This window comes from Triplophysa rosa, linkage group LG19 (genome assembly GCF_024868665.1).
Source record: "Triplophysa rosa linkage group LG19, Trosa_1v2, whole genome shotgun sequence".
NCBI classification, from domain to species: domain Eukaryota; kingdom Metazoa; phylum Chordata; class Actinopteri; order Cypriniformes; family Nemacheilidae; genus Triplophysa; species Triplophysa rosa.
In genome coordinates this window covers 16,508,589-16,518,471 of record NC_079908.1, presented here as the reverse complement: position 1 = coordinate 16,518,471, position 9,883 = coordinate 16,508,589, and the positions used below count along the sequence as shown (strand labels likewise).

Here is a 9,883-nt window from a genome sequence, read left to right as displayed (position 1 = left end):
ATAATGTGAGTAAACACTTTTATACTGGACCATTATTCTAAAGGCTTTCTAAGAAAAACTTCATTCCATATGTATTTGTTTATGCAAAGACACTTAAATGTGGTCATGGTGCTAAACGGTTGTCTATTGCGCCCCCTTATGGACAGTCAGTAGCACAGCAAGGAGAGCAGTCAATACGAGACGAGCTCAAACCAAAAGACGTGAGAAAGCAGTCTTGTCATTATATATAAAATGGACACTCATTCTAAACAACTGCTACTGGAATAAGTGAATTAATGATTTATGAACACCTTTCTCATACAGCAAGCATTAGGCTAACAATGAATTTAATAAGATTTAGCTTGAGATAAATATTTTAATATAAAGCCTCTGAATATTCTACAAAAAATGAGGCTATTAAAATGTTATATGAATTAAAATGATATTGTTAAACAAACAACTGATTGTATCATTTTAATCCATTGACATTGTTCTCCAGCATGCACGTGCGGGCGATTGCACAGATCACAACATACGGGTCACAGTTGGCAGCAGGACGGCGGTCCTCAAAGTAACCGTATTTGTCCTGCGCCACCAGACGGGGGATGCGGACGCTGGCACCTCGATCAGCAACACCTGCAGAGAAATCATGGATGCTGGAGGTCGCGTGAAGACCCGTGAGGCGTCGCTTGTTATCCTCACCACCGTGTGGATCGTAGACTCGAATATGCTCGACATGACGCTTTCTCAGTTTCTCGATGGCATGCTCAATGTGCCTGATGTGAGAGAGAGAATAATGGCCTTCAGATTGATTATTAAATCTCTACAAGCTTTGTTATGTGTCTGCGTCATCAGTAAATACTCAATTCCTCCCTCTCCTCTGGTGTGCACAGTGCTCACATTGATGTGACAACCAGCTCCATTCCAGTCTCCTTCCATTGGTTTTGGATCAAGAGTGGCCAGGACTCCAAAGTCTTCACACACTCTGTGCAACAAGAATCGAGACATCCACAGCTGATCCCCCATCTCAATTCCTTCACACGGTCCCACCTGGAACTCCCACTACAGAGAGTGATCAAAGAAATCCGACTGGGCATTTAATCCAACATGAAGACATACTGTATTTAATATTTCAATCTAAATGTTTGCAAATGTATTTTCAGTCTAAAATAATCTAACTTCTAGTCACAGATTAATTTCTTTTCAGTCACCTGAGAGGGCATGGTCTCTGCATTAGTGCCACTGATTTTGATGCCAGCATACAGACAGGCTTTGAAATGGCACTCCACAATGTCTCTGCCAAAGGCGTTGTCAGCACCAACACCGCAGTAATATGGACCTGACAAAAGAAAGAAAATCATGACAAATTCAGAGCAAAACTTGACATGGAAAACAGTCACACACAGATTATGGAAAACATATTTCATGCTAGTGCCCATCTAACATTAACAATTTCTATAACCTTGTGGTTTGGGGAAGCCAAGTCTGGGCCAGCCATAAGGGTGTCCATCTACTCCTAAAAGTGTGTACTCCTGCTCCATCCCAAACCAGGGGCGGAGTTCTTTGACCAGCTCCAGGACTTTGTTACAGCTGTTACGATGGTTTGATTCTAAGAGAAAGAGTCTAAATTACTGAATATTCCATACTGTATATCAGCCCATGTTACTTTGAATAAAAGCATATGTCAAATGCGCAAATAACCTGCAGGTTCTCGGGTGTGCTCAAACACTTCACACAAAACCAGTTTGTTAGGGTCCAAAAGGAAGGGGTCTCTGAACATGCAAACGGGAACCAGTAGCCTCTCACCTACGGATCTTTCAGTTCGGTAAGCAAACTCCCATTCTGGTATATCTATGAAAAAAAACAATTAAAAAAAGCAAAGAAATAACAGGAAATCATGACAACAACAATTGAAAGCATACTAAAACCTTTCTGTTTGATGACTCTACAGTATAACACTGATCTATGAAAAATCACCACTCGCCATGGCACATAATTCGAAACAAATGCGTTTTTGCAATTAGGGCATATACAGTATACACATAACTTAACATTAACAAATTAGCAAAAACAAAACTTCTCAAAAAAGCAAAAAACATTGTGAGCCTGTGGGGTGGCATTTTGAGAACAAACTTGAGTGACTAGATCTATGATTAATTTTGTACTCCTGCAAACAATTTTATGCTAGTAGTAATTTATTCATTTGTTGCATAGACATAGGTGGGGCACAAGTCACATACACAACACATTAATGAGATCACAAATAGCCTAAACAGGTATGGGGAGTTATATTTAACTCATTAATATTTAAATTATTCCACGTTTCCTGTTTTCTTGAGTATCACACAAGCCTCTACACAAAGTTTGTGTGTAGAATGTTGAAGTTGGCTACAAAAAAATCAACAATGTAACACATGGCATGAAGGCACCTTTTGACTTAATGAAGAAGAAAAAACTATTCATAAGAGCCCAACAAAGGAACTCACTGTTTAAAAAGCATCACAGGTTGATTTGTCTAGAAGCTGGTTGATAAAATGCCGGGTGAACATTTTTTACAAACTCTAGGCACTACACAGAAGATGCTAAAATATAACAGGTTTTCATTTATTATGAACATTTTAGGCACATAATTCCCAAAGTTACATTTGTGTTGAGTTTAATATAATTTCAAATACATGGAAAATATTAATAGGCCTACGTGATCCTAAACGTTTGATATGTATATGTAATGTATATGTAGATATTTTACCAGCTATGCCTTTTGGTTCAGAATCCACAGTTCGAGTTTTGCTGCAAACCTCGTTGCTTTTGTCTTTGATCCAGACGTAAGTGATCTGACATAGGTCTCCCTGGGGAAGACTGAGATACCTCCATCGCAAGAACTTGTTTACAGTTGAGCTGACAGAAATGTAGGACATGTTAATCCAGAGAGTTAAAGAAATTGTAATTTTGAATAACAAAATAAAAATTTAAGTTTAATTTGACGTTACTGTTTTGCTACGTTCTCTGATCAAACACTCTCTCCTACACTACTCATTTTTATATGTTTTATGTAGACACTACACAATATGTTGCAGTCCCTTGTCCCACCCACACGTACAGACCATTGGCCGCTGCAACACACGCACACAAAACTTTACAACTGTAGCCTACATGCAATTGAGAAATTTTTTATTTTCCCCTTTTAAATAATATTTTGCATAACCCATACATTTGTTTTAGACATACTGTACGTGTAAAACATACAGTGACAAAGTATTGTTGGAAACAGTTATTTAAAAATTATCTTTCAACATCTAATCATTGTCTGAAGTATTTATTATTATAATGTTATAAAGATCATTATAAATATAGCCTACTTAATAAAACATAATATAGGCCTCATAATGTTTTGCCAACTTGAGATCTAAAGTTCAGTGTCAGTCAATATAGACCTATTGTTGTAAGGGGATCAAAAGATTTTTTTAAACTAAGCGATAATTATCAATGCAAGAAATTTCATTTGTCGCTGTTTAATACGTCAAGTTAATGATCTAAAAGTCGATTCTGATTTGAAACTCTGATTATATAAAACTTTAAGAATTTAAGCCAGTCAGGATTTAATATCTAATTTTTAAATGTTGTTCTATCGTTTCTGCGTCATGTTGGAAAATTTGCCGCTTTATTCTGAGGTCAAAATCCAAGCGCACAATGTCTGACTGCCAAAAGTGAAGTAGCTTGTATTTAAAGTTGATAAGCAAAAACACTAGATCACTTTTAATGTTGAAACTTGAAAATGTACATCGACTGCATATCTTATATTTCTGATCATATCGTCTTGTAGGCCTAAATGTTTGCTGTCTAGTATTGTTTTTTTTATTTAGAGTAGGCTAAACTGATTCCAAAAAGTGACTGAACAAATTATTGCAAAATAAATAAAACATAAAAAATTAAATCACTGATGTCTACGTTTCAAATTGAAACTGAATCATATCATTTACTTGTTACCATGTTTCAAAAACATGTCCTAAGTTAATGAACAATTTTTTACAGTGTAACAAATACTGTATTCTAAAAGGTGGAGGGGATAGGGTGGTGTGGCAAACAATTTTAGACTAGTCAAACAACAGAATTTAACTTAATACTTTATTGCTAATCACAATAATTTAGGCCTACATTCCTTTCTATACAGTATGTGAGTGATAAATCCTTTATTTTGAATGAAATGTAATTCCTCTTCTGACAATAAATACACTTGCACACAACAGAGATCATCTTAATCATTTATAGTTGTGACGTCAGAAACTGCTTCAGGTTGTAGCTTACACAAAATGTATGCGCCATATGTACTTTTGATTGGTGTGGTTGAGTTTCCATTTCTTAAATCTAATTAAAAATAAGAAAAATCGGTTCTGTTAATGACATTTTTAAGCTTACTACATTGTGACATCAACACAAACAAAAGAATAAAACAGGGAAAATAGGATAAAACATGGTGATTAAATTTAATGATCCATTAAGGACTATCATAAGATTTTGAAAACTACATTTAATAGTGTACATTGGGTAGTTGTTTAAGTAAAGTTTATTGCTTTTTTCCATAGCACATCAAAATTCTAATTAAAGTTTACTGTTGATCTACATAACACTTTCAGATGCAAATGTAATATAAAGTATAATGCAGTATATTATCCAACAAAATGAGGTAATCTAATAATAAGTAAATATGCCCTACACGACATTCCAATATCTGCTATTGGTTGTGTAGATTGTATCATTCCAATTCATGCACATCATCTTCCTCCTCCAGCATGCACGTGCGGGCGATTGCACAGATCACAACATACGGGTCACAGTTGGCAGCAGGACGGCGGTCCTCAAAGTAACCGCATTTGTCCTGCGCCACCAGACGGGGGATGCGGATGCTGGCACCTCGATCAGCAACACCTGCAGAGAAATCATGGATGCTGGAGGTCTCGTGAAGACCCGTGAGGCGTCGCTTGTTATCCTCACCACCGTGTGGATCGTAGACTCGAATATGCTCGACATGACGCTTTCTCAGTTTCTCGATGGCATGCTCAATGTGCCTGATGTAAAGGAAAGAATAATAGCCATCAGACTTGTATTAAGTCTCACCAAACTTAGTTATGTGTGTCTGCGTCATCAGTACATACTCAATTCCTCCTTCTTTTCTGGTGTGCACAGTGCTCACATTGGTGTGACAACCGGCTCCGTTCCAGTCTCCTTCCATTGGTTTTGGATCAAAAGTGGCCACCACACCAAAATCTTCACACACTCTGTGCAACAAGAATCGAGCCATCCACAGTTGATCCCCCATCTCGATTCCCTCACACGGTCCCACCTGGAACTCCCACTACAGAGAGAGAGCAAAGAAATCCGACTGGGCATCCACAGGAGAGACATTCCTTAACACCTGGTGATACCAAATTTTTTTTGTTACCTGAGAGGGCATGACCTCTGCATTAGTGCCACTGATTTTGATGCCAGCATACAGACAGGCTTTGAAATGACACTCCACAATGTCTCTGCCAAAGGCCCTGTCAGCACCAACACCGCAGTAATATGGACCTGACAAACAAAAAATACACAATCGTGACTGATTCGTAACAAAACTGTAATCTTTGTTGAAGATATTTGGATAACGTGCCAAAACATTTGTTTAAATCTTTCTTACTGCATTTGAATACATGTATAATAAGTGCACAAAAAACATTAACACATTCTATAACCTTGTGGCTTCGGGAAGCCAAGTCTGGGCCAGCTGTAGGGGTGTCCATCCACTCCTAAAAGTGTATACTCCTGCTCCATCCCAAACCAGGGGTGGAGCTCCTCTTTGACCATCTCCAGGACCTTGTTACAGCTATTACGATGGTTTGATTCTAAGAAGTTTAATAAAGGATTAATAGTTTAGATTCGTATTTTCCAGCCCTGTCACTATAATCAGACAGTATATTACATTTATTTTCCAAACTATACATCATCATATCACCTATACCTGCAGGCTCTCGGGTGTGCTTCACCACCTCACACAGGACCAGTTTGTTAGGATCCAAAAGGAAGGGGTCCCTAAACATGCTAACAGGAATGAGTAACATGTCACTGTTAGATCCTACGGCCTGTCCTGTACTGGACCCATCGAACTCCCACTCCGGTAGATCTGTTAGGGAACAAGCAAACCAGCATATACTGTATGTTGATTTTTTTCTGGTCAACTCAAAGCAAAATGTTAGTACCAACTATGCTGTTTGGTTCCGAATCCATGGTTCGAGACTTGCTACGCAGACCCTCCCCGGAGCCATCGATCCAGACATAAGTGAGCTGACAGTGGTCTCCCCGGGCCAGACTGAGATAATGCTGGCGGACGGCCTTTCGGAGACAAGAGTTGTCAGGTACGGAAGACATGCTAGACCAGATTTACAGCAAACGCTGAAGCTGGAGAGAAAAACAGTCGGATCTTATAATAGCTATCCTAAAAATACCTTTTCCAAATTATAGTTACAGGGATAGTTCATCCAAAAACGAAAATTCTGTCATCATTTAATCACCCTCGCATAATTTCAAACCTGTGTGACCTTCTGTCTTTCGCGGAACACGAAGAAGATATTTTGAAGAATGTTGGTAACTGAACAACGGCGGTACCCATTCACTTCTATTGTATGGACACAAAAGCAATGCAAGTCAATGGGTACCGCCGTTGTTCGGTCACTAACATTCTAGAAAATATCTTCTTTTGTGTTCTGCAGAAGAAAGTCATACAGGTTTGAAATGACAAGAGGGCGAGTAAACGATAACAGAATTTTCATCTTGGGGTGAACTATTCCTTTTCAACCAATTATTGATCAGTTAATCATTTCTTGAATATTTTTAATAGTTTTAAAGGAATTGTAAGGCTATGTATATCTAATATTAAACAATTGTCTTATTATCTGAAAATCTGCATAGCTTTGCTTTCTTTGAATGAATGGATAAAGAGTGACTTCAAAAGCTCAATGCAGATCAGACCAGAAATGTACTTTTCAAAAGAATTGTATTGTTTTGCTTTTTGTGTTTTAAAATCCAATTTCACAATTGCTATTTGTTTTTATATTGAATCTCTTATTTGACCAAGTGTCTTAAAGCTGAATTATTCATTCTCATCAAACATAGACCGTGTACATATGTATACACATAATAACTTTATAAATATAATACCTTTGACGTATTACAGTAATTCATTTGAATACTAAATATGAATGTAAAGTCAATTAATAGAGTACTCACTCAGAGAAGTTATTGTACTTGGCTCCAGTCCATAGGCCTAAGACTGTAACCTGTTTGCTGAAACAACCACGTTTAAGGCTTATGTGACACGTGACGCAATCATTGGAGACCTAAAACCTGACCCTGACGACTCATTTTACCCTTATAAATTAAACTCATAAAAGCTGCTCTGTGATTTCTCTCGAGACAATAATGAGAGTTGGACATGACCGGTACTTTTAAATGAATCTGCTTGCTGAGACAGTTTTCTCACCTCAGTAACTCTGCGCATGTAATTACACAGCAAGTTTCCACTGCAAAGAGACCTCAGCAAAAATACATCCCAGAGGAGCAGAGTTTATACAGTCCAATTCACCTCCGAATGAAATAGCATACAAGGCCAGATATCCTCTGGGAGTCCCTGCTGAGCTGGCCTTCACAACATCCATATAAATAACCCCATTACTTGAGCTGATAAATGACACGCAGTTGTCTGCAAAAAAATAAAACGCTCTGGAAGCAAACATGTACTTTAACGTCTTGTTTGCATCTTACTAGGCATACAAGTCGTTAAAGTTCACGACTTATTAAACACTGTCAACTGCTGTGTGCATGTTTGTCTGAAGATCTGATCTGTTTGTTCGGAGCACAGAGATTGCATGTTAATGACAAATGTGAACGCAGCCTTAGTTAAAGCTCAAAATGAATTACAATGACTTGTGTCTGACGTATTGAAGAGGAAATTCAACCCTTTCTGACCTAAAAAATCAACAAGCCAAATGATTATACTGCAGAGCTTGGCAGGTTCTCCTGGCTGTTTCTATGACAGCTCATCTCTATCACTACAAACACTCTTGCTGATGCTGAAATGCATGTTTATTGAAAATTTAACACACTTGGTTACATAGTCTGCTAAATGCAGAAGACAATAACATGGAAACTTGCATATACTTGTGTTACACCAAAAGCATATAGTAATTGCAATTATTTTACAAAACACCGATGGTGGCAGAAAAATTTATAAAAAACATTACATTCAAATCACGTACAAATCAAGTTTACAAATTAAATCAGTCATCATTTAGCAGATTTCTTTTATCAGAATTGGTTTAATCCCATCACAGCTATTTGGGATGAAAATCTCTGCAAAGTGCTAACAGAGCAAGATCACAGTTCTCAGATCTGTTCTGGGGATGTTGCTACTACATCTTATAATAACTAGTGACCATGTTATTTAAAGAAAAACGAAGCCAAAATCTGTGTTTCAACACATATACTGTACTTAAAGAATTAGTCTACCAAAAAAAGAATTCTGTCATCATATTATTTTTTTTAGAATTAAAGAGGCTGAAAATGTAAAAAAAATAGCTTAGAAATGCTTCAAAAAACAAAACAAAAAGAAGGGAGTAACTTAACGAAACTAAACTAAATGAAAACCAAGAAAACAGAATGGCAGAATTCTGATGACAGAATTGCAATTTTGGGTGAACTATTCCTTTAAGTATAGATGTGCACAAAAGTACAGTAAGTGGCCGATATGTAAACATCATACTTTTCAATCATGAATGGTTAAAAGGCAGTGAGTGGCCCAGCATAGCTTCAGTCTGTGGTCACAGTGCTGGAATCATTGACAAACACAACCAACATGTCCCCATGTCACACTTTCCTCACAATACGTCCATATTTCACTCGTCTTCTGGTATGCACCGGCTGGCTACTGACTCTCCAGGTCCCACGACAGACACGAGCACTAGTAAAGAGTGAAGTCCACACACTTTAGAAAGCAGGCACATATAGACAAAACATTTACTACAGTAAGCACAGTTTATGGCAATCGTGGAGAAAACCACATTAGCCATAAAATTGCTTTGTTTTTAGTTAATCCGTCAAAAATATTAATAACACCATGGTTAATTCTCAAAGGACATTAAAAAAATGTGCTAGAAAAAGAAAGTCTCATGCACACACCTTACCTGGAGCGCCACATTAGTCGTTTATGTGGCTTGGCTGCTTGTCTCCTATACTGCATCAGTCCACACACCAGCTCGTGAGCGATCATGAGATAAAGTAAAAATATGAGGACACCAGGCTCCATCCCAATATTCGGTATTTCACTGGTCTTTACACAATAGAGACAGCTTGGAAAAACAAGCACAATTCAGTCGTAGAGCATCACTTCACTGCAGAACTCTCACGCGCTCGTGTCCGAGTCGCTGCATCGTCTCGCTCTGCCAAAGTCATTCAGACATTTAAATTAAGTTTCACTATCGAATTCATTTCGCGTGCTTATTTTTTATTACTGTAAACATCTTTATTTTACGGCATTTTTTCGGATTTTGTTGCCTGAATTATCCCATCAAATCTTTCCGACAGACGGATCTGGAGTTACCATGGAGACATCGCCGTTGCTAGGAGACGTCGCCATTCAATTTTGGTTTAGCGTCTGTCTGCATTGCAAGTCTTATACACTGAGGTTGATCAATTTTAAATACATATAATATCACGGTTACTACTATTATAATTTTGTTTTAATTTTTATTTTAGGCCTAAATTAAGTTCAACAGAAGCTTAAGCTGCTAAAATATAATCAGAACTAAAAAAAGCACACGTTAGAATTTGTAGGCCTACCTGTATTTTTTAAACAATTACACACAAATACACTTTT

At 37.6% G+C, this 9,883-nt stretch overlaps 2 protein-coding genes across 4 annotated transcripts; both read right to left on the bottom strand.

Moving 5' to 3' along the window:
- Positions 1-456: 456 nt before the first annotated feature.
- LOC130569862 (glutamine synthetase-like) lies at positions 457-2,897 on the bottom strand. Its single transcript, XM_057359760.1, has 6 exons — positions 2,729-2,897; positions 1,681-1,830; positions 1,442-1,588; positions 1,191-1,318; positions 880-1,041; positions 457-755 (listed from the first exon to the last, which is right to left on the bottom strand). Exons 1-6 carry the CDS (start codon positions 2,895-2,897, stop codon positions 747-749), a joined length of 765 nt encoding a protein of 254 aa, XP_057215743.1. The 3' UTR covers positions 457-746.
- Positions 2,898-4,132: 1,235 nt separating this feature from the next.
- Positions 4,133-9,635, bottom strand: LOC130569764 (glutamine synthetase-like). 3 transcript variants are annotated; one of them, XM_057359609.1, is made up of 8 exons: positions 9,187-9,635; positions 7,240-8,968; positions 6,213-6,411; positions 5,975-6,136; positions 5,709-5,858; positions 5,420-5,547; positions 5,133-5,332; positions 4,133-5,045 (listed from the first exon to the last, which is right to left on the bottom strand). In XM_057359609.1, the coding sequence occupies exons 3-8, from the start codon at positions 6,379-6,381 to the stop codon at positions 4,733-4,735; spliced, it is 1,122 nt and encodes a 373-aa protein (XP_057215592.1). In that variant the 5' UTR covers positions 6,382-6,411; positions 7,240-8,968; positions 9,187-9,635; the 3' UTR covers positions 4,133-4,732. The 3 variants fall into 3 exon arrangements, with proteins under 3 accessions (XP_057215592.1, XP_057215591.1, XP_057215593.1); XM_057359608.1 differs by having other exon boundaries at positions 9,192-9,635; XM_057359610.1 differs by having other exon boundaries at positions 8,771-8,968; positions 9,192-9,635.
- Positions 9,636-9,883: the final 248 nt, after the last annotated feature.

Excerpts from the sequence above, each read along its gene's own strand:
- LOC130569862 (XM_057359760.1), bottom strand. The coding sequence starts at position 2,897 with ATGTCCTACATTTCTGTCAGCTCAACTGTAAACAAGTTCTTGCGATGG. Across the intron at positions 1,319-1,441 it reads TGGCTTCCCCAAACCACAAG|GTCCATATTACTGCGGTGTT; the intron begins GTTATAGAAATT and ends TTCTTTTGTCAG. Across the intron at positions 1,042-1,190 it reads CAGAGACCATGCCCTCTCAG|TGGGAGTTCCAGGTGGGACC; the intron begins GTGACTGAAAAG and ends CACTCTCTGTAG.
- LOC130569764 (XM_057359609.1), bottom strand. The coding sequence starts at position 6,381 with ATGTCTTCCGTACCTGACAACTCTTGTCTCCGAAAGGCCGTCCGCCAG. Across the intron at positions 6,137-6,212 it reads GGAACCAAACAGCATAGTTG|ATCTACCGGAGTGGGAGTTC; the intron begins GTACTAACATTT and ends GTTCCCTAACAG. Across the intron at positions 5,548-5,708 it reads TGGCTTCCCGAAGCCACAAG|GTCCATATTACTGCGGTGTT; the intron begins GTTATAGAATGT and ends TTTGTTTGTCAG.